A 25,843-nucleotide genomic window follows, 5' to 3' on the forward strand; every position below is an offset into this window, starting at 1 on the left:
TAGTGGTAGCTTTATGCAGCTTTTTTAAGTTTTATTGGGTTAAGGCATTTTAGTCGACTTGTGATGGTTTTCGTGCGCCTAGAGTCCTCCGTATTTTTTTATGCGTAGTTCATTATTTGTAAAAATATCGATGAGACAATTGAAACCATTTTTTTGGGTGGTAATTGAAATAATACAAATATACCTGAAAAATAATAATTATAATAAAAATAAGAAAATAAGCACAACAAAACTATATGCTTTCAATATTAAAATACGAGATATGTAAGAAAGGTAAGAAAACCTAAATAATTTTATTGATTAAAATTTAACACTTTGGGAAATTTGTCCGGGAATTGCTTTGAACTTATTTGCGTGGCGTTCATTAATAATACTAGATAAAAAAAAAAAATTTCTAAGCTGATCCTAACATGGGTTAGTTGAAACGTCTAAAGAACGCTTATAATTATGGGACTACCATGTATTTAGTCAACATTTCATATTGTTTATAGATACATCCAGATAGCCTGGATAGTGTTAAACATTCTTACCAAACAAGTAAGAAGACAAAAGTGAGCGGAGTAATGTAAAATGTGAAAAACGTTCCAATTGACCCCACTCTCCATATCTGTATTTCCGAAGGCCAATGTGTTGTGCACAATGTATTACTATTTATTCACAATTGAGGTACCTAGCATAAATACTAGGGGAAGGTGAGGTAATACGATCCCTGGAGGTCAAATGATCCCCCGCCGTAAATCTGAGACAACTAGTGCCATCTATCCAAATGCGCATGAAACATGTGTCCCGCACCCCTGCCAGTTGCCTCTCCGAGTGTCATGGCGGTGCGAGCGCGTGGCGTGATTTTATTAAAAAAATATTAAAAAGTGTGGCTCTGATCTAAAGTAAGTCTGTTTTTGAACTTTCATTCCTTTTTACATGTTCGTGTTTATTGAAATGTTGTTTTATTTGCGGGTATTAATAGCAGTTAGCTAATATTTAAGCAATGTTCGATCTCCGCACGCGGTATTTGAAGGTTATGTTTTGATCGATATCTTGGAATTTGGTGTTTGAGGCGAAATGATCCCTTTCTGTGTGTTTAAAATGATCCCTGGAATCATTTTACCCCATCAGTATTTGTTGTTTTTACAGATCATGCCGAGAATTTATATACGCAAAACTAATCGCATCCTTTGGTGTAGTTACACCCAGGGAAGTACGACCAACACCAAAGATAGTGGGAAAAAGAGCGAGTGTAAGACGAATAAGAGTAGACACATCAGTACTCCAAAAAACCCAAAAAATACCTTGAAAAGGAAGCCAAAAAGAAAACAGATATAGAACAAAAGAAAGCCCTTAAGGAAGCGAATAAAATAAAATAAAAAACGGTGACCAACAAACAGAATGATAAAGGAAAAGGTGGTGGGAAAGGAAAATGAGTCGGGAAAGGAAAAGGAGGCGGAAAGGGAAAAGGCAAAAAAAAGCAAAACAGATCAGATTCTTCGGAAGAGGAGAATGATACCGAATGCCTCTTCTGTACTGAAAGTTACTCCAAAGACAATAAAGGCGAAGAGTGGATTAGGTGCGTTGTGTGTCTTAAGACATGAGGCTTGTGCGGGAGTAGATAGTGACGATGAAGGCGACTTTACTTGCGATATTTGCCTTTCTAGTAACAAATTTGATAGTGTGACAAAAAAAATAAGGCCTATATAAGGTCTATTTCTAAATTCCTGATAAGAAAATTATTATTTTTTAAATGAAGAGTTGATTTTTCTATTCCATTTTGACATTGAAAAAAAACCTTTGATCCCTATCATATTTTATGAGTATAATTTGTGTTTTTATTTATTTAGAAGAAGAGTTTATTTGTTTACCTACCTTGATTAGGTATGTTGTTAATTTTGCAAACCTTTTAAAAGTTTGTTGGAATATTTAATGTTTACTTTTGTTGGTTGAGTAGTAGATAATTATAAAAAAAGATCTCTAATTAAACTAGAAGACTGGAAAGGGTTTTTTGTAGCTTACTTATATACTTAATTGTTATGAACAATACATATGATAAAAATAAGCAGCTGAGTGTTTTATTTCACTGATATTTATTAACTAATGGTATAAAATGATCCCTGGGATTATTTTACCCCTACCCCAGGGATCATTTTTTACATGGGTGTGTATAAAATGATCCTTTACTAAACTTTAACAAAAACCTCTTGTACAAAAAAACTACATACATATAATAAAAAATAAGTATGCAGTTACAAAGTTAAGTAAATTCACTACCTCTAACAATAGAAATCTTGCGATTTTGCTTTCAACTTTAGCCACAGTTAAGTTTTTCCCTTAAGGGGATCATTATACCTCACCTTCCCCTATGTACTTGATGTTTCTATTCAAAGCAGCTAAAGATTAGACAGACTAGTTCTGATCGTTCATTCTAGTGAACTACTAACGGTTTTTTTATCTATAGCAGTTCAGTTCATCATCATTAGTTTTCTTTTTATAATAAGTTCAGTAATTAGTCACGGCAGATAATATCTGATAGTTAAGATACCATTTGGTGTATTATAGTGGATTTTTATTTGCTTATTGTGCTAGTGTAAGTGCTACCACTTACATATAGATTTGAATTTTATCCGTTTAATTAAGATTTAAATTTAATACAAATGTACTAGTATTAGGATGATGTTAACCTCTTGGGGTCAAAACTTTCATTCCAAAGAAAAATATAACGAACATCGGCGGATGAACTTTTTGTTGTACATTTTGGGCCCAAATTAGAAAAAAAAACAATAATAAAAAGCCATATTATGACTTGGCATAGACGATTTAAGGTTAGATATTTTATTTATACAAAAATATATGACACGGTATGTACAATATGTTTTGAGAAACAATGGTATTTATTACAAACGGTCATAAAATTAAACCACTGCGTTACTTTAAGTATTTATTTTTTCATTGCTTATCCCTTAACCGTTTCGTTGTAAATAGTTACTTATATAAAATTGGAAAAATAGCTTGATCATAACAGGTTTTATAATTTTTAAAATATGTGTGTCATCAACTTTTAAATGTAATAAAAACCACTGCGTTTCTTTTTGACAATTTTGATTCATAGCAGTTGAAATAAATGCTTTATATTTGTTAGAAAAGAAAACCTCAATAAACCTCGTAATATTATGAGTTACGCCGAACTATGTTTATGTATTTATTTCTAAAACTATGTACTTTTACAAAAAAAAGTATAGAAATATTATTCTTCGCGTCTATTGAAACACAAAACATCTTTTACAAATGACTCGACTCACTAAAGTCACTTAACTCATGAAATAAACGAGTTTATTAGTTTTCACGCTTACCAAAAACATTAAAGTCGATTTACTTAAACCTGCGTTTTTTGAGATACCTGATATACGTCTGACACGGCAGCCTTGTCTGATTCAGAAGAAGGATTATAGACCGTATTATATGATCGTACAAACATCAGCGTTACCAACGAAGTCGAGCAGTGTAGGGGTAACGCAGATGCCAAATTTAAAACAATGAAAGCGATTACTGACACTTTAGTTTTGCAATGGATATGGTACTACAAATAGAGACAAATATGACAGCAAAGGATAGTATAAAGAAATTATTCAATGGTTTCTACTTTCTTGATGGTAACACTGATGACACATACTCGTAATAAACACATGCGGTCCGTACCGCAGTGTCTCCTCCAGTTCGCCGTAATACGCTAAACGCAACTCAAAGACATATTGACACTGAAAACAAAACCTTACACGGGAGTAAAATACCTCATATTTCATAGTTTTGTTCAGTAACGTGAAGTACTTGACTAGTTATATTATTGTTCGCAAGAGAGAGGCAAAAAAGTGAAAATGTATATTAATATCACAGTAAAAAATATAGTACTTATAAGGTGCTATCTCCCTAAGTAACAAAAGTAAATACTAATTATGTTTTTTCTTTCCATAGAAATAATTTTATCAATTTAAATTTCTGTCAGAGTACCGCGTTCATTTTATATGAAAAACATTAGTTACCAAAAAGACAGTTACCACATTTAATTTCAATATTGTTACAAAAATTATCATAAATAAATAACCATAGGAATGTACTATTAGTTCTTCAAACGTAAATTATGGGGAGTATATTTGGCTTGTTTAATATAATTTTTCTGTATTTTTTTAGTACGAAGACATGGTTTTAGTCATCAAAATGTAGAATGGCCCTAGTTTGGTTGAAATCTATTACGTGCGATGGTGTTGATTAAAATTTCAACTGGCCAAAAACGGTGCAAAGGTGTTCAAAAACGGTATTTCTACGGATCCTTCCCTAGCAAATATAAAAAGGACCTAGGTACAAGAAGGAAGAAGGCATGAAACTTCATATGCACAGGTACGAAAAATAATAGAAACCAATGGATACAGTCAATAAACATTTTTCCAGAAAATAGGTAAAGATCTATTTTCTGTAAAAATGCCCTATAAAAATATCGTGAAGGGCGTGAGATGATCTTACGAAAAAAAAAAATACTTTGTAAAAAATTGTGCGCTGTACGGAACCCTTAGTCGCAAAGCAAGATTCTCATTTAGCTGTTGTTCTGTGAAGGAAACTACCCATCTCAATTTTATTTTAATAAGCTTACTAGGAAGCATGGTAAATAGTCATGTTTCTTAGTAGCATGTGTCGTGCTTATGTGAACGCATGCGAGACCCACAATAGGATAGGTATGTATTTTATTCATGCGACATGGTGTTTTAACGAAGCGCTGCTTGCCGACCATTGCATCAAAATTGCGTTTATCGATTGGTTAACAGTTATAGTCAGTTATTAGCTAAAATGTCAGGTCGCTTGCTTCAATGAACAGTAAAAAAAGAAATTCAGTGCATATTTTACATTTAAAACATTCTTTCGCCAGAGGCGAGGCGTCAAACACGTAATCAATTGACCCGGTAATGATAGTATTGCTTAGTTTTAAGAGTTACGTGGTTTTACTCAAGACTCAAGCCATTGACATATATATCGACAAGCATACTTATTTGATTCCCACTGTAAAAAGTGATACCTTGGCGCCTGTGAGCTCACGCATCGCATCCATCTAAGTTTTTAAAATTATTTAATACCTATGTAATAGTAACACAAGCATATAATGTAGTAGCAGGCACACGTTTTTGTCGTAGCACTTTTTAAGCGCAATAATACGAAATATTGCTTGATAAGACATATATCGTGTATTATTATTTGAGTTGTGACACATCTGTATTTGTTCTTATTTGTGTATAAATGGACGCCCATCTATTATGTATGACCTTGTCATAATATTCATTGAAGCAATTTATCGTATGCCTTTTTTATGTGCATTACAACGCCATAATGCGTTTTATGGGAAATTTATTTATTAATAAGATGGATGCGGAAACAGGTCTATCTAAGTACTCGTATATCCTCTCCTTGTCCATAAATGTCCAATAAAAAACCCTATTCTGTCGTAACTCTTGCAGGTAACTGCTATAGTCTTATGACATTTATTGCTAATACGTTATAATCTAATGTATAGGTTGTGAAATTTATATTTAATGAATGCAAAGGTTTTCTTGGAGAGTACTTGCTGTAGGTAAAGTGAAATGCAGAATTATTTTCTAAAATTGTCATATTTTTTGTCTTCTTGGTTTCAACGTTACTTACAGGGGAATCTTTCTTGCAACTTCCGGATCGAATTTTCCCAATATTTAACTTATTGAGTTCAAAATATTGTTGCAACTTTAAAGTAATTTTAGTAACGTAACGTAGTCAATTTGTGTAATAATATCCTGTAATATTTAATTATAATAAATTAATTTAAGTATCAAAATGATGTTTTTGTAATTATTCATCCGTGCGTCTCCCTCGTGCCAATACATGTAAGAACAAGACAGTATGACATAATTTTAATGTAAAATGCAAGTTTAAAAGGCCTTAATGTTATACTTATATGTAATCTACTCTTAAACACATACTTAAATAGATAGAAAACATTTATAACTCGGAAAGAAATATTCATGATCATGATCAACACAAATAAATGTCCTTTAAGGGATTTAAACCCAGGATCTCCAGCCCAAGAACGAGTGGAGATACTGGAGGTCTTACGTGAAAGGCCTCCGTCCATCAGTAGGATACGCTAACAGACTGATAAAAAAAACTATCAAAACTATGCAGCGGCTCATTATGACGACCGGTTTGGCCTAGTGGATAGTGACCCTGCCTACGAAGCTGATGGTCCCGGGTTCAAATCCTGGTAAGGGCATTTATTCGTGTGATGAGCATGGATATTTGTTCCTGAGTCATGGGTGTTTTCTATGTATTTAAGTATTTATAAATATTTATATATTATATATATCGTTGTCTAAGTACCCTCAACACAAGCCTTATTGAGCTTACTGTGGGACTTAGTCAATTTGTGTAATAACGTCCTATAATATTTATTTATTTATTTATTATAAAACCTATATTCAATATCTTATTGTTTCTCCTTCTGTGTAAATACCAGTAAAATCCAGACGGACGGACAGGCGTGAACGAAACTATAGGACTAATTATCACGGTATTTGGAGCCAGCTTATACACGCGAATCAGGCATGTTGCTCTTTGCACCCAAATCCGAGCATTGTGCTGGTATACATTTTGCCAATTCAACTTGAAACCACATCAACAACTATATTAACCTTTGTGACACAATTACATCATTAATTACAATTTCTGTTGGCGTGTGAATGTTTATTAGATGTATACCTATCATTAATTGATCGTTTATTCCGTACTTACTTGTACCATTACATATATAACATACCATAAGGTAACATAACATAGGTTGTAAGTTGATACTAACAAATATGGACTGTATTAATTGTCTGAGAATAAATAATTTTTATTTTATTTATTTTTTATTTATATATAAATGAAAACAAAAACATTTCATGAAATGTTAATTAGTGACTTAGATACTTTCATAAAGTACAATTATTAGTATTTGTAAAAGTTTCTTCGAATTAAATGCGTGGGTAAAATACAAAACTTTCAATCGCATTTTAGTAACATAACCTACTTTTTCTACTCGTCGACTGTAATGGTTGAATTAAGATTTCGTATACCAAACTATAACTGCGTACCTACTTTTTTACATATATGGGCTCCCAACTCATCTATAAAAAAAAACGATACGCTGTAGTGAACTATAAAAAAATTACCAAACACGTGACGGGCGCGGGGTGCGGGGTCACGTGGAGTCGCGGAGATTATGTCTGTTGTACTACATTTTTGTCTACTGAGATACTTACAAACAGACATTACAAATTTTCATTAATTATTTAAACCTAAATAGTAAAAAAGTATTATTTTAGATTACTCGTAGAAAAAGTATACAATAGTGATATAATCAAGATTTTCAATCTCGTACCACTACGATTGTATAAAATACTATATTATATTTACATAACGAAATTTGGTTTACTAATAGACACATTTACCTAATTCGATGTTTTAGGCCCATATCGCCTATAACCTTTGACAAAACTTTTTACTTCCTCTTGTTGTTTGTGCCTTTATCATCATTATTGTCACGAAAAACAATGATTAACAAAATAATATATCATTTCCTGCCACAACTCATTGCCTTTGACATATTTACTGTCATTCACATTTTTAATATTTGTTTACTATAAAAACTATTTTTATTTATTTTTGTTGTTTATTTATCATTTAAAAAAATTGCTAATCAGCGTCAAAACCCGCTATTAAGCAACTCTAGACGTGACTATGTAGTTTACGGAACTAAATGAGCTTAGTGCACGGCAAATACTTGATTTCTGCCTAGTCCTGTAATATATACTTATTATATCACCCTAAACGTATTTTGCTTGTCCACAGATAAAATAAATCACGAACGAGTGGAGGTACATTACGCGTAATGTACATTGTTACCTTAAAGACGGTTGGTTACCTTGGCCGTGTAATTATACTTATAAGGCCAAACTCTAGAACCTTTATTTCCTTTGGATCTTTTTGTCTATCTTTCATAACTATTACAACGGGGAAAATAATTATGACCAGTAAGGCCAGTGCCATCAGTAAAGTTAGTGTCAGTAGATAACTAGAATCCCACCCACCTTGGGTGCAGTATAGATATATAAATAGTCACTATTTATTTATAATATTATTTTATTGATTTTTGTCTTTAAGTATATTAAGTTTGTGGTGAAATTATGAATAAATAAATATAATAATGATAATGAGAGCAACGAAAATTGACAGATGTTTATATTAGTCTTATTACTGCATCCATACGTCTAACAGCTGTTAATCGGTGGAGGTCGACGAATGCAGGCCATTTCAAGGATAAACTAAGTTTTATTAAGCAGATGCCTCTGCGAGCAAAGTTACGCTTTTTAATATTGAACTTGCGGCTATTTGAAGGATGTGTAATAGTTAGTGTTTCCGGGTACTTATTCATGTTGGGGGAAACAAGGGCCAGAAGAAGAAGAGATAGTTGGATATTGTAATGTAATTTTATCTTATCTTATCTTATATATACACCGTGTTTTTTTATTTCCGTTAATTTCAAGGGTGCATCCCTGAGCTAAAATTAAGTAACTTTCTCAAAGACACCGGTATTCTAATTAACTCCATTTCGGAGATAATCAATCATAAAAAAGGTTACATTATTGAGTAATTGTACAAAAAATATTTATGAGTTTAGCAATCGATTAAAGTGATTTCCATATGCTACGTACATACAAATTTGCCTTTTGTGACATTGAATCTTTATTGCGTTTTCAGTCATGAAATGGTAGGACTACAATTATATTTATAAAATACCGATAGGCATTCTGATAGCATGTATGATACGGATTGTTATAATAATAATAATAATAAATATTTTAGGACATTATTACACAAATTGACTAAGTCCCACAGTAAGCTCAATAAGGCTTGTGTTGAGGGTACTTAGACAACGATAGGTATATATAATATATAAATATTTATAAATACTTAAATACATAGAAAACACCCATGACTCAGGAACAAATATCCATGCTCATCACAAGAATAAATGCCCTTACCAGGATTTGAACCCGGGACCATCAGCTTCGTAGGCAGGGTCACTACCCACTAGGCCAAACCGGTCGCCGCAGCGGGTCGCCGTTATTCACGTATCAATAACATTTGGTTAACGGACAGTTATTTAATAAGCAGGTACTGCACCTATACTAAGTAGTATTATGTAAGATTAGTAGATTGTCATGAGAGAAATAACATTGATTTGACCTTTTACATGAAGTATTATTGATTCTATTCAAGCTAATTGAATTTTTGTACCTAATACACTCAATAAAAACAACCTATTGAATTCCGTTAAGTTTGGTGTATGGCTAAGTACATTTAAGGAAATCAAATGGCATTGTTAATTTTCATAAGAATCATAAGTTAGGTTTTATTTTCATACATACCTAATTGTTAAATGCTGTGAATAGCGTTTTTGTAACACGGTCATTATATTTAACTCAAACAAAAAATTTAAAACTATGACATATTGTAATCTTGAACATCGCTAGTCCGAGATAGTACATGCGTTTAGTAGCAAATGTATGTAATTGTACTAAAAACTAATCAGTATGTAGACAGACCCTAAATCAAGTGTACACACTCGTAATGGCTTTATCAGATAAAAATAAATTGTTGGTTATTTTCAAATTGGAGTTGAATACCACAGTTTTTGAGAAAATAAGCTCAGAAAACACCCTTGAAGATATCGGAGTTCAAAAACCCTGTAATACCTATAATTATTTTGAAACACATTTCAAGCATACTAATTTACTAACGAATGCATGCGCTAAACTCGCATAATGTTCATGGAATTACGAAAGGAAAATGACATTGGTATATTTAGTTTTTGTAAGCGAGTCTAATGACGACAATAAACATAGGTAATTGTCTCGCACCAGTTAGTAGGTATTATTATAATTGTATAAATACTTATTACCCTATAACTGTTCAAATTACGTGTTTATTTTTTATGGGTTATTACTTCGCGCAGGAAATCCATGTATTCGGGGCCTGAAGAAGCGGGAGGATGTCCGCTAAGGTTGTACAGGTATATGGCAGGTAGAGGCGGCAGGGAAGTTACAATTACCTTCCTCAAACCTTGTGTTTAAACTGTGGTAAACAGACTCAAAAGATAGGTTAGGTAAGGTAGAAGGTAGGTATGGTAAATTCTGGAAACAGAAACACTATAAACAGGAAAACCACACAGCGTATATATTTGAACTGGAATTTGCCCCATTATACCGTATAGTAAAGCGGAGCGATAAAAGTGTGATTTTCAACGTACTATTCATATTGCCATTATAATCAGGCTTCATGAATGACTCATGCTACTATGCCTCCTCTTCCCCCGTGGTGCATGGCCAAAATTCACATTTTACTTGTTATCGAATTGCACTACATGCATATATCCATAGGGTAAGATTCACAAGAAATGTACCATAACACACGGGAAATCATAACACATGAAACATATAATAATCATACTTAACGCACGGTAACACATGTAACATACTGAAACCTACGTTAGGTTTTGTGTACATTTGTATAATGAAAGCACTAGGATAGGACTTGCAATAATAATCTTACGAATACGGTGTCTTACTTACGGTGTTCCGTTGATACTCTTTTTATTAAATAAGTCGTAACGCACGTGAACAAACATACGTGAAAACAATGGCGTCGAAGTCGACAAGCATCTTCAAATACAATGCAATATCACTAGAAATCGGACTTCTATTCCGGACCAGATTTCAAATGAATTGAATTACTACTTACAAAAAAAAGTATTGAAATTCACTGACGAACTAACAACACAACGACACTGACGCTCCTTAGTGAAATCCAAGATGTCGGACTGATTACCGATATTACTTATTTGATAGTTGAATAGTTCCTAGCTCTGAAAAATATGTAAGGTGTTGCTTATGCTTCAAAACAAAATTATACCACATAACATGCTGATTATAACACACGTGAGATCCAAATGAGAATATTTCTTTGAACGTAATATTTTCATTCAAGTTTCGTAACTTTGGTAATAATATCCAATATTTGAATTGTACGAGTAAAAAAAATTATGTCATTACGGGCCTGTACAAGTAGGTACTGAATTTTAATCACTTAAGTAAATAAATTGGTGCGTGCGTAATACGGGCGGTTGCTTGATTCATGTGTTTACGGTTTATGTATAGGTACGTGTTTCATATTTATAATACATATAAAATTATATAAGAAAAAAAAAACCTAAGGTAAGGTGAGGACGTCGTGAGGTGAGGTAAGACTGTCACCGGGATAAGATAAACACTTGTGTGGAATCCTCATACTGTTTGTCTTGTCCCGAGCAAAATAAACTTACCACCACCTTAACTTATATAATCAAATTTAGGAGTTCAATGTGTATATCTAAGATGACAAAACAGTTGTTATATTCTAATCTAACGGTGCATATGTAGTTGGATTTTTGAAGGTGTCTGTAAGTATATTACGAGCTCTTCATCTTAAAAAATCTAAATATACCTTTCAATTTCTTTTGACACTGTTTATTTAATCGACTTTCAAAGTAAACATACTTTTTAAAACTGCACAGTATTAAGGCGGTGTCCCACATAATAATGAACCGGTTCAATTTCGTAATACTCTTATGTCACTAAAAAACTTAGGAAAGTGATAAACAAAGACTTACCCAATCGAAATTTGTTTAAGGAGAATGTGTTGATGGTGCATCGGATGTTTTTAAACTCTAACAACACTGAGGTCCGGGGTAAGAGGGGAGTCACATTATTGTTCCCCAGTTCACTCAAGGCCGACTCCGCCGCGGGTTTCATGGCGCTAACGGAACCTTCACTTTCACTAAGTACTTGTGACAGTTAACTGGCACTTTAAACACTTTTCAAGAGGTCCGCGTCTACCGGCCACGAGGCGTGGACTGGGGTAATGCGTGGTAACGCGGCCACCGCTCCGTATCGGTCGCTGTTGACCCAAGGGAATCTTCTAGGTTACCAAGTCCCAAGTTCAACGCGGTAGTAATCCATTCTGTACGGATCTGTAAATAAAGGGAATATACTGTTAATTATTATTTATTATCTAATTAGCTGAATTAGCATGTGGTCGATAACGGGTGACCGCGATAATGTCAAAGCAAGGCCGCTGTGCTATATCGTCATATTAACCTATTTTTATTTCCCGATTATACGAGAAGAGTTATGATTTTAACAGTTGGGGTATGGTAAGTAAGCATGTAGGGGAGGCTGGTTACTACGGTTTAACAATTTTACTTTGATCGCTGATATTGACCCGACTTATTGAGAAGATCTAGACCCCATATTATGGAACCCAGAGGTCCAAAAAAAGCTTAAAATTATAATTATAAGGTAATTGATGAGGACATTATTCATGCACTTTCGAATCGACAGCGACATCTTGCCTCTCTATACAACTTCGTCTTCATTTGTATGAATCATATACCTCGTATGTGTTTATTTAGTTACGTGAAGGATCCATGCACTTTCACATGTTTTTGTGTCTCTTGAAAAATTGCAAAATACCTTCTCATATATATCTTTTATTCTCCAAAACGAACACTTAAAACTAAATAGAAAATTCCGTACATGCAGCTAGGATAATAAAATCAACCTATTACTGGTTACTGACTAATTTATAATACCATATATTTATGTATAAAACTGTTTTTACAGAAAACGTGTACCCTCCTTATAACTAGTTCTCCATATCGCCTCAGTGAAAACGCGATTTCACTAGTTAAAACTAGTTTTTGTAGTTTTATTTGGGATTTTTCACTCAAAACAAGTTTTGAGATTTACAACAATTTGATTTAGTCAAAACTATTTTTGATAAAATGATACCTACACATCTGATATCCCAATCATTATAAAAATACATAAATTCGCTTCCGCGGCACGCTTGCTTTTCTCGCTCGCGTTCGCGAGCTATTTGGTCACGGTTAACTTAACACGCTTAACGCTTCGCTCGTCGTCGTCGCAGCTATCTTTTGGATCTGGTAGAAAACCGTAAAAACGAGTTTTCTCCAAGGCGCTACGGAAACAAGTTTTAATTAGCATAAACGGGTTTTTACGGTAACATACAGGTACCTTACTCGTACATTATAATTAAATGAAATTTATGGTTTATATTTAATATATTAAGACACTTGAACTACGTGCGAACCTGTTCTCGACATTCTTAATTAGTGCTTGAAAATGGGGACAGGTCTCCTCCGACTGATACCGAGGTCCTCGGCTCTCGGAAACATGTCGCGCGAGTGAGACTGAAAATACGTGAGTCTTATTTATATTGTTTAATATATGTTGCAAATACGAAGCATTTGGTTCGGCAATATTACATTGCTTTATAAGTACTTAAATAAAAGTACATAATAATAATGTTTTTACACATGTAGCTATGGCTTACTGGGTCAACGAGGTAAAAGTGTCTCGACAGAGAGCGCGTTGTAGATACCCTACGGCAGATAAGAATGGTTAAAGAATGACATCAGTTCCTGTCCAAATGACCGTGATAACAGGAACATAGTGAACTGACTATTGATTGAAATATGGTTTACGAATTATCAATTAATTGCATCGACGATGGTATCTACTGTATCTTTGTGTTTTTAAGGTTAGTTCCGATTCGATAACAAATAAACAAGTTTGATTTTAGTTATAAGATGAGACTAGAAATGTGGTAAAAGATTAGTTATAGGTTTTTTTGTAAGAAATATACTCGTATGTACAGTCAGCATCAAAAGTAGCATTCTGTAACAGCTTAACAAAATGTGGTGGTTCTATATGTAGAACAATGAAGACGTTAAAAGATATACTTTTGAACGTAAATTTTATGGATTTATCAATATTTGGACTTTTGGAGCGTTGTTTCATCCGCTACTATTGATGCTGACCCTACAACATTCGAAGTTCAAATATCAACTTTATTGAACACGATACACAATCAAACTGTAGGTAATTAAAGTGTACGTTTTCTATAAGTATATCAAAGCTATATTCTGACAGGCAGAGGGCATTTATACAATAGATTTTCTACTTAAACACTAACAAAAAGGCAATATTGAAATCATCTCACTCAGTTGAATGATAAATGTCCTGATATTATGATTATTGAATAAAACAGGGAACAAGTGCATGTAGATTTCATTTGTAAATCAAAAACGAATGGAAAACGCATTGTACCATTGAAGTAGAACTAGGTACTATTTTTTGTTACCAAAGTCACAAACCATGATTAGATAACAGAATTGAATACAGTTATAAATTTTGTGAGAACGGTGATAAACAAAAAATCGTCTGCATGTTGTTCACTACTATCTGGTACTTAAATTATAATTCTCGACTCGAGTTTCATATGGTCGCATGTGGAAAAAGTCAACTATTTAGGATAGCCAAAACAAAAATATCTGTTTGCCAATATTTCATGAGCCATGTGAGCTATACAGACCAATGTTTTTTTTATATATATTAAGTTGGGTGTAGTATTTTTTATAATATTTAAAAAGACGACTACAAAAAATAACTGCTCACACTTTTTGATTTTCTCAATTGAGTGCAAGAGAGGCATAAAATCGTATATTAACTTGCTTACACTCTACACTTGCAAATATTTTAGGCATAAGGTTTCATGTTATATTTCTTTACTTTGTTATGTTATTCAAGTTAAAGGAAAATGTCGTCTACGTCTGATGCATTAAATCTCGAGTCATGTACCGCCATCTATATAAAAAAAATTGGGAGGAAAAACTATGGAAAAAGACTTTTTGGTCGGATATTTACATCCGAATTTGAGTGGAGAGATTAACTGTGTCACTAATTTTTAAAGTAAACACTTAATTATAGTTAATCCGCATAAGTTTAACTACCTTGGTGATGTTGACTGGCCATAAATTTGGAATTTGGAAAAATAATTTCATATAAAAAACAGATATTTGGTATGTTACTACTTAGTAACTTTACATGGAAATATTTATGCTAAGTGGCCCTTGTTCCACTGGGCTTAAGGATAATTATTATATACTTGTTGGACATATTGCAATTATTTTATTTTCAAAGGGTTACTCACGTTCGAATAAACGCTCGACATGTATGGATACAATTTTCGAGGATCTTCTTCACCGAGCACGCGACGTGTACTCAACATTTATAATTTAATTTTTATGTGTTCGAGTTTCATGGGAGTTTGTATAATACTTATTATACTTCATATTATGATTAAATAAACGTTCAAATACAAGAACTAAACTTTTATTTAGGAAAGTACCTATGTAAGTAGTTATTGTAGATAAGCTGTAATTATAATACACACATAAATATGGAAAAGTACAGGCTACGAACAAACAAATAAAATCAAAATTTCCGCGAATGAACACTTTGTGTACATTAGTAATAATCAATTTGATAATAACGTTTGCCTTCAAGTTACGCATTATTAGTTCATCTGAGGAATTAAAATAAATCAATTATTAATTAGTTATAATTACAAACTTTTTATTATATGATTATATGATGATGATGAGTCAGTCATTTTGACAAGTTTTTTTTTGTTGCTGAATGTGACGCCTTAGTTCGCGAATAATATAGATTATTGAGACTTTTGGCCATATTCCGAGATTTTTCTCTAGGTTGTTTAATTCTCGACATTATGTGGGTTAAATGTCCAATCAAGGAAGCATTTCTTGCATAATTGTATTTCTATTCAACAGTTACAGTTACAAATCGCAACAAGTATTTTATTTTATCTGGAAGAGATAATTTTTAGCGATAAGACCGCCCGTTGTCTGCTCCTACATTTAATCTATTCTTTCTTTTTTCTTTTCTTTTCTTGTGTCTTTGTACTGAGGTGTGCCAATAAAGAGTATTCTATCTATTTATTTTCATATTTTACCATGAGTGCTTCACAATGTTACCAGGGCATTTTCCAACATTTTGCAATGCTAGCAGGAATTAAACCACGAAGATTTGTCAACGAATATTTAAAATTTGGATAATACTATTTATACAAGTAGATAATTATCATGTTTACTGGTGTTTCACGCCTTTCATGGCCCTTGCCACGTTTCTCTTAACTAATTACCGCTCAGTTGTTTGCAGCCGGAATCTTTATTGTCATAAGAATTTGTACAATTCACTTAAAATGAGAACTTAAATATGTAATTTTTTTTTACATATTCCATGTCACAAAAGGAGCGACAGTCACAGATTATTACTATTACAATAAGCATTTGTTATTATTTTGCCGGTAAAATAATAAGCGGGTGGGTTAAACTTTAGTTTTTAATTGCGTGGAATTCTGACGTCTCCTGGTGATGCCAGGCAAAAAAAATACTCCTTAAATTTATGGTGAGAATTACAAGCCAAAATAAAACATCGAAAATACATTGGGACATGATTATGTTTAATTTTAATCATCATAATACTTTATTCGCGAAAACAATGATACTTTAATTTTAAAGTGCTCTATTTCGACAAGAGAAAATATCAGGTATCTTTCTGGGGTAAAAAATAATTGTTACTGGTATCATTCTAATTACTTTCTATATCGTAAACCTTAGGACTAAAATTATATTTTTTATACTTGGTACTATCTCGTCTCGTTTTAAACAAAAAATAATGTTCAAGTGAATTGGTTTATACCGTGGCAGCTCCAGCTCCAACGAACCCTCTTTTTAGCATATCTAGCCACTGCGATATAATTATTATAAGTGTCTACGTGCTTAACATTATTGTCATTCTTTGTATTTTCCTAAAATTAAACAATATAATTGATTGAGTTTTATCAAGGGTTTTGACGTAATCCGCCGTTCGTGCGACGGTGGCAAGCGGCGTCCATAGGTGGGAACAAAGGTCGGGTCGCTGTGTTCCACTCCAACCTATGGCCGCCGCTCGCCGCTGCTGCCGCCGCACGATGTCGTGACCGTGCCGTGAGTGTGTTCTCCTTACATCTATCAACCCTCCATTTCAAACAAATTGCATAATTGTTTACGTCACGACTCATGTCATTCGGCTTTCAACAGTTTGAACGTGCGAATGTGTTTGAAAATACGTTCAAGGGAACTGCCAACTTTGAAAAATTTCAGTCATATAAGAGTTCATGCAAGAAATATTAACTTCATATAAAAATAATTGATAATAATATGTCCAGTAAAAAAATATTCACTATCCCTGAGACGTCAAATTATGACAGCTGCCAAAATTCCACGCAATTAAAATTAAAAACGAAGGTTTAGTGGCCAACAGTGCGCGCAATACTCGTACGTAAATCGCTGTTGAGAAACATAGAATGGGCGCGACTAAGAAGTTGAGTATAAATTCAATGATCCCTTTCGAAGACGACAAAAATTACTAAAGATTCCGACACGTGGATAATTAAGTAAAAGGAACATCTTTGTGGGCACGTGGACAAATGATAGTCATTATTAATTGATATGATCGATACGTTGAATTTATAATAGAGTGCCTAATTGTTATTCTGTATGTGATTAGTATTATCTGATTGAATTAGAATATTAAGTATGTTATCTAAACCACTGTCGTCGTCACTGCAGTAGCGTTGTTGTATAGGTAGCATTGCCGTCAATTGTTTGCTGCAGGAAATGTTAAAATCAAAATCGATGAATGGATAATTGACATTACTAGCAACAATGGAGTCTGCAACAACGCATAGGTAAAATTTTATACATATAAATGTCTTGACAAAATGTCCTGTTTGACGTTTCCTGCAGCAATGCAGCACAACGACGCTGCAGCAGTAAAGCCGCTGGTGTAGTTTCAATCTGAATGTACTTATCCTTAAATTGACTATAGTATTATCAGGTTACCAATAGACAATATTTCCAAGGACTCAGTTTCTATGTACAGTCAGCGTCAAATACTTTGTAGCAGTCAAAGTGGCCAAATAAATAGTTCGGTACACTATACTAAATATATGGTGTACCGAACTATTTGGCCTCCTCATTCACCAAAATCGGTTCATTCATATCCGCATACAAAGATACCTACCTAAATAGATTGCAAGTCTCCTACGTAGGTAGTTAGGTAAAAACCTATTGGCGATTAGATTATTGAAGTGCCTTCCGTCAGAGCTACTTAAAGCGATCCTTGTGACGTTAGTCCTGTATAATCATATTAGTTACGGTCTTCTTTAAATCAGTTTTAGAATTGCAAAATACAAATCATGAAACATATCTTTTGCCAAGTGTAGGTAAACTTTGAATATTTTGTTCTTTAATTTGTTACAAAAATTTAATTAGTAATAAATGTAATAAAATATACCTAATATCAGCCAGACCGATGAAGGTTGTGTTAACAATAAACAATACGCTTAATCGTTCATTACCCGACGACATTAACCATGGCCACGACTGTCATGCAGTCAAGTACGATTGATTACGGAATGGTTATTTTCCTAAAGCCGTGTCGATCGATTCTTATTATATAGTATGCAAAGTCAATTCAATGGAATTGGATAGATGGCGTCAGATGTGGGGTCCGGTAGTCCGCTACCTACATCAGTAGGTATATGTTAAGCTACTTTATTTATGTATAAACTAGAACATACATTGTAAATACACTACTCGTACAACATTAGACTTTACATTAAACCTCTCTAAAATATTGTTTACCTTAAGGTACACATAGGAATTCTCCATATCAAATAAACAGATGTCAGGATGATGGACGATTGCCGATCGATGGTCTTAGGAGTACATAACGTGGTGTATTTTTAAATGTGTCGTGTGGATAATGAATTCAACTAAAAATACTCTTTTTAAATATATAAAAAAAAACTATGTACCGACATCATTATGAAAGTGTTGCAATGTAAACGCACTAAGAACTTAAGCATCAAAAAATAATATTAACGACCTATGTATATTTTTTCCTTTTCACAATTTAATACTTCGGGTACGGGACGACGATTTAATTAGAAATAGCGATCAAAAACCAAGATACTGTAAGAAATACATTAAATTAAGCCTTTAATACAGAAAGTTGGAATTACTAAAGAAGATATAAGATGTAACAAGATAGGCAGGTGCACCCAGCCGCAAAAGTGCATGGCCACCTTATGAATTAATTGCATTCATAATGTTAATGGGTCTATGCAATTTTGCATCTCGCTGTAAGCTGTAACTGTGTATTTCATTTATTATTAAACGGGACTACTATTAATTATATTTTTTGTGCTTATTTTCAGCATGATGTGTTCTGCTCCATATCTTATGTATAAAACTCGGGTTTCTATGCTCTCTTCTAATATAGTGCAACAACAAACCTCGAACACGCTATAAAATGTAGAAGCCTTCTGAGGCATAATACTCAGCAAACACCTCGGCTGCCCACGTGTTTGCGAACACGTGCCAAGTGGATTGAATGGGAACCATTTGTTTCTGTTAGCGCTATGCTATTTCTTATGCAAATAAAACCCGTGCGTGACGAATTATAGCAAAGATATAACATCAAAGTCTTACACGGTACACGTGTATACAGAAATATAAAATCATGATCATGATTTTTGTATAACTTCAGCGACTTTGGATAAAACCAACAATCTTCAAATCTTCCTAATAATCAAAGTTATCTGATTCAACATCAAATTATGGATAAACTTCTAAAATGGTAATGGTTACTATGATCAAGGGAGACGGTCTATGAAGTCCATACTTTTGGCATTCGTATTGGAGGCGATAACTTAGCGTGGGCGCTATCTTTAGCATTATTACTGGAGTTTCTTAATTATTGTTATTTAATAAAAATAATTGTTCAGTATTTTCGTTGACCTTTCTTCTCATGGCCCGATGACCAATTGAGAGAAATGTCAATGTCTTCAATAAAATTAACATATAATGTAGAGCATAAGCTCTGACAAAACTATACTGTAGTGATCTGACCTGTTTGTAGTGACCCTGCCTACGAAGTGAGGTCCTGGGTTCGAATCCCGGTTAGGACATTTATTTGTGTGTTTATCTCGAATATTTATTTGGTCCTGGGTTTTGGATGTTAGCTATGTATCTAAGTATGTACAGATATTTATTTCGTAGTATCAAAATATTATAACGTACCTATTTTTAGGGTTCCTTACCAAAGATGTACAAAAGGAACGCTTATGGTGCGACTCAGTCCGTCCGTCTGTCTGTCTGTCACATCGCTAAATATCTCGAGAACCACTTAAGCTATCGATTTGGAATAGTTATGAACAACGCTAACCCAGACACATTGGAAGCATATTTATTTTATTTTATATTATATTTATTAACTATGGAAAATGCCCAATATGAAGAGGGTGCAAAATTTCTAAGTCTAGTGACTAGGTCAAGTAGGGTATCATTGGAAAGAGCTGAAATTGTACATTCCAAAACATTTTTTCTTTTTTTTTCATAGAGAAATAAAAATTATGAAGGAAAATGTTGAAAAAAAAAAATCCGGTCCCCCCCCCCCCTTAACTCCGAAGTTTACCGACAAAAAATTATGAAATTTTTACATAATATTAACATTATCATAAATTTCACATGATAAACATAATCGAACCTCTATCTTGGTAACTTTTTTTATTAATTAAAAACCCTTCTAATATCAGTTTGCAATTTAACCAACTTTACGTGTGTTTTTATTACAACTCAAATATCTACGAGATTACATTAAATACACCTTTTTCAAATAAAAGATCAATGATTGAAAGCGGTTTACACGATAGAGAATTATCCTCGAAAAACCAACATACGTGCAATTATATCGCGTACATTAGTTAAACAATTTGCCGACAGATGGCGCTATACACAATTATACTTAGTATAAGTACTTCTGTTCAAAAGTCTTTCGCCTTTATAGTTACACGAGATAATTCAAAGTTTGTACGGAACCCTAAGTGCGCGAGTAAAACGTACTCGCACTTGACCGGTTTCCCACCGCACTGTTTCTCATTTATACTAGAGTCACTTGAGTAAATGAGTAAGCCGCGGCGTATTTTTTCTCTTTCTTGAGAAAAAAAATTGTTTTGTTAATTTTGAAAAAAGGAAAACCTAGATTATCAGTGTGTGAATAAAATACTAAAAATAATTAGAAATGGAAAAATATATATTCTTTTTAATACTACGTTGGTGGCAAACAAGCATACGGCCCGCCTGACGGTAAGCAGTCTCCGTAGCCTATGTACGCCTGCAACTCCATTCTTTTTGTATGGATGAGTACGTGCTATTGCTCATAGTGGGTAATTTATTTATTTCCTGTCCACTACATATATTGTAACATATTATATAGGTCTCCAATATATAGTAACAATAATTCATTTGTTTTCTTTATTTTATTTTACGTTTTATAATTTATTTTAATAAGTTTGTTTAGTGGTGTAAAAAATTGACCTACATAAAAATTGATCTTTTTTATTTGACTTTTTTTTTATTATAGGCAGATTTTTTTTTATTACTTAGAAGAGTTATAAGAACACTTTCCTTATACTTGGACTACACTTTGTTTGTACACTGTTGACCCATTTTAAAGTTTCGCTTTGCTTAAAAAACAGAAATCGTTTATATAAAAGAAATATATATATATATATATATATATATATATATACTTATATATGAAACTGACATTGGCAACGAAAGTAATTAAGTTATATTCAAACTTCAAATATTTTTACGTAAAGCTATGAAATAAATATATCACAAAAAAATAGTCATATGTGAGAATAACTGTACTTACGTAAATAATTTCGACATACACTACACACATCCGAGCTGACCTCTGTTACTCAGAAGAAAGTTGAAGATCGCGATGTTATCAACCAGCTATAAATCTGAGAGCAGCGAGCGACGCGCCCTCTCTGAACGAAGCACTATGGGCTACTGACGAGTGACGGGTTTCCATGCAGGCAGGCAGCCTTTGTGGATGCATTAATATATATATACCCCAATCAACGAGTGTGAAAAAAGCGTAATACTTTTTTTATTTTTTATTATGGCAACAAACAGTCATTACATGAAAGGATACAATAAATGGACTACGGAGAAGACAAACAGTGCCGAAACATTTTTCAAGTTATATTGTGGAAACATAGGAGTTGATACTGAGTGGTAAATAGATTCATCGTGCAACACAACAGACATTTTTACAGCATTTAAACTGATCCATTACTTTATATACATATATGTTTATAATATATTTATATTGCAAACCTTTCGCTGTCAGTTAAGTTGCCGAAGTAATCCGGTTAACAGTGTAATTAAATGACAGTAAATAGGAAATATTAAATGATTTCTTACAATCTTTATCCTTCTGATACAACACACACACATATATATGTATATCATTTAGGTTTTACAATATTCAATGTTCAAATTATCGGGGATTTCAATAAGCAATTACGTATTTCGTTTTTAAAAGTTAAAGTGGATACATTAAAAGGGTTTATATGCAAAAATTGATTATTATACAGTTCAGGCGCACGGGAGAGAAAACAATTTTTTGTGTATTTTTTCGTCAAGTGGGGGGGGGGGGGGTAAAATAGATATTTTTACGTGAGGAGCAAGCAGGACGATTACTACACGAAAGCCTTATTTTAGATAACAAAGTAGGAGAATCGATAAAATTATTTATAATTTTGAATAAAGTAGTCGCATCAGTCAGTTTGCGTCTATTTTCTAGTAATACGTAATACTTCTTAGCCTTCATAATTTTTTTTTTTAATATACGAATAATCACAGTCGTATGGAGGAATTAGGAATCGGGTATTTCTGCAAAACACTGTTGATAGTTGTGATTCTGATTGAATGTCTGACGGTAAAATATATGCATATTAGTTAATAAATTTTTTTTTAAATATAAATTTGATTATAAAAAAATAAACTTTTCTTACAAAATTATACTTTTTTTTATTACAATGAAATTGTCCTTGCCAGGATTCTTGTTATCGAGGTTTCTAAGTAGGTATTTACAAACGGCTAATAAATACTTATCTGTCGTGTAATTGTCTTATTTTCTTTTGAGCTGAAACGGATATCATATACTAAAGAAAAAATTGTCAAGCCCTCCAGTGGCCGAGGACTAAATCGAATCGGCGGTGTCTTCAGCTTACGCGACTAACGCTATATTACCTCTAGGCCATCCGGTCACGGCGGCACCCGTCCCAATTTCTCGAGTTAAGTATATGCAATCTTTGAAAGGCTAGGCGCCTTTGACCAACTCTAAAGGGCGAGCACTACGTGATTGCAGTTCCTGTCCGAATACCTTACTCCCGCAAGATTGAGCTTTTTTTACACTCAATCAGCAATCATGTGTTGCTAAGGAAAAGACTTCTTCTAATGAAATTTCCATCTCAAAAGCGTCATGGAAATTTCACAAATATAGACGTAATGTCAATGTGGGAAAACCATCTCACCACCATCGCTTTTAATTCTTGCGTGGTCGAGCAGGAGTGAAGCTCTTTCTTTCTGACTGTATGTAAACGACGGACGTATATGAGAGCTGCCCTATGGCGGTATTCTCTGCAATAAATTGTATATACCGGTCTTCCCCACATTGACCTTAACTTACATTGTTGAACCGCACAACAGCATTGTACAATTAAAGTTTGTTTTTGCTAGAATCATAGGGATGTTGTTCAGACGTCACTATACTGTTGATTGGTGTATGCGAACACGTGATTTCATTGATTGTAATAAATTGCTATGCGCGACTTTATTTTGCCAATTGAGTTCACATTACTCGTACAATTGAAAGTTTACTAAACAATAAATGAGTTTTATTTACCTACCTAGTTCACTCTTTGTTCGCATGGAATTTTGTCTTGGCTTTGGTTGCACAAATCTTTTTTCCCACTTTAGTTTTGAAAATCTATTATAAAACGTGTCCCGGAAGTAAAGAGACTACTTTCAAAGTCTTACTGGCTGAAAATGTTATAAAACCAATAGTAACGTTTTGGTGTCATTGTTTCTATGGTTTCGTTTCATTATCTGTCATTTCAAGCGGGAATTACGTTATTGCTTATTAGTTTTTCAATTTTAAGCATCAGAATATGAAGCACTTGCAAATAGGGTACCTAATATACTAAGTATAATTGTGTACAGTGCCATCATACGGCAAATGATCTAACTAATTTGCGCTACATCACGCAAATGCACGTATGTTGATTTTTCGAGGATAATTCTCTATCATGTGAACCGATTTCAAAAACTGATATTTTATTTAAATAAAGGTGTATTTAATGTAATCTCACAGAAATTTTAGGTGTAATGTTCACACGTAAAGTTGCTTAAATTGCAAACTGAATGCGGGAAGGTTTTTTGTTACTTAAAAACATTTGAAAAAGACTTTGAAATTTTGTCCCCTCTTCATATTAGGCATTTTCCATAGTTAATAAAAAAAAAATACTTTCAATATATGTGGGTTAGCGTTGTTCATAACTATTTCAAATTTCAAATCGATAGCTTAAGTGGTTCTCGAGATATTTAGCGATGTGAAAGATGGACGGACGGACAGAGTCGCACCATAAGGGTTCCTTATGTACCTTTTTGGTATGGAACCCTAAAAAGATATATTCACTTTCTTCAAGAAAGAGCTAGACAAACTAGTATATGTAGAATAAAAGACATTATGAAACAAGTTTGAACAGTATATAACAGCTCTTATAGTTTCGGAAAAAAGTGGCTGTGACAGAATCGGACAGACAGACGGACATGAATCTATAAGGGTTCCGTTTTTTGCCATTTGGCTACGGAACCCTAAAAAGGAACGATCTAGGATTTAAACCATATGTGGAACAAATTGCTTCTGGACTTATAAAGGACCAAGAGAAAATATACCAAAAGACAGCTGAAAAATGTGTAAAAGTTAACTGAAAAGATTACTCAACGATTTATTGAAGATTGTTGAACCTATGTTCCAGCGAACCTCAATGATTTTCATGAAGGCAATATTTCCATGTAACCATTCATTAATTTCCATTAAGTCATATATAGATGTGTCATAGAACCAAAAAAAGCCAATTTTTTACGAAACATTTTGTATGGCCAAAGCAGTGGCTGTAAAATTGTGAAAAGCCGTAATGTGATGGGACGCGAACAATTTAAGAAAAACATATTTTTAAGATGTCGTGGGCGCAAAATCGATATCAATCTAATAATTTAATTCATTTTCTTACAACTTTCAACCAAAATTATAACTTTCAATGTTTATCTTATATTACATATTTTGAAAATCTCTTTACTTCTGAGATAGCTCAGTATATTTTTATCTTGCTTTTTAATAAATGATACACTTCCTTCATAACATTTTATTTAAACCTTTTATAAGTTTTATTAGAGTCATGTGGATATGAAAACGCGGCGTATAATATTTGTACATAAACATTTAGATAACGTACATTTATGTAGGTTTGTGTTGATATTAACGTATTTAATACAATAACATTGATAACTGATTCTTCAGAAGTAATTTTTTTACGTTAGTAGTTATATACGCATATATGCTTATAGCCTCGCCATAGTTAAGATAACAAAGTTTGATTAAAGTTGATTCACTCACTTAACTTTAGGTACATACAATGTTATTGCCACTTTTACTTACGCTTGCGTACCACCATTTTCAATGTGGAGTTGTGGTATGTATGTCGTAGACTGCAGCCAACAGGGAAGCAGCTTTTAGGGCAGTTATGAGAGCCATGGCTCTCAGACTTGTTTTCTAGTCAAGTGAAAACGGCTATCTCAGTTTTCCGTGCTAAAGAATGGCTATTTTCCAGATAGGTTAAGTCAGCATCT

The 25,843-nt window shown here is 33.3% G+C and overlaps 1 protein-coding gene across 1 annotated transcript in view; it reads right to left on the reverse strand.

Annotated features, from left to right (window-relative positions):
• The window catches only part of LOC133534669 (ATP-binding cassette sub-family G member 1), a 49,593-nt gene extending 27,642 nt beyond the window's left edge, over nucleotides 1-21,951 (reverse strand). The window contains exons 1-2 of the mRNA XM_061873883.1: nucleotides 21,792-21,951; nucleotides 11,750-12,109 (exon numbers count right to left, since the gene is read on the reverse strand). Coding sequence (XP_061729867.1) covers nucleotides 11,750-11,891 — 142 coding nt within the window. The 5' untranslated portion in view covers nucleotides 11,892-12,109; nucleotides 21,792-21,951. The remainder of the gene's footprint in view (nucleotides 1-11,749; nucleotides 12,110-21,791) is intronic.
• Nucleotides 21,952-25,843: the final 3,892 nt, after the last annotated feature.

The sequence above is a fragment of the Cydia pomonella genome, chromosome 2 (genome assembly GCF_033807575.1).
Source record: "Cydia pomonella isolate Wapato2018A chromosome 2, ilCydPomo1, whole genome shotgun sequence".
Taxonomy (NCBI): Eukaryota; Metazoa; Arthropoda; class Insecta; order Lepidoptera; family Tortricidae; genus Cydia; species Cydia pomonella.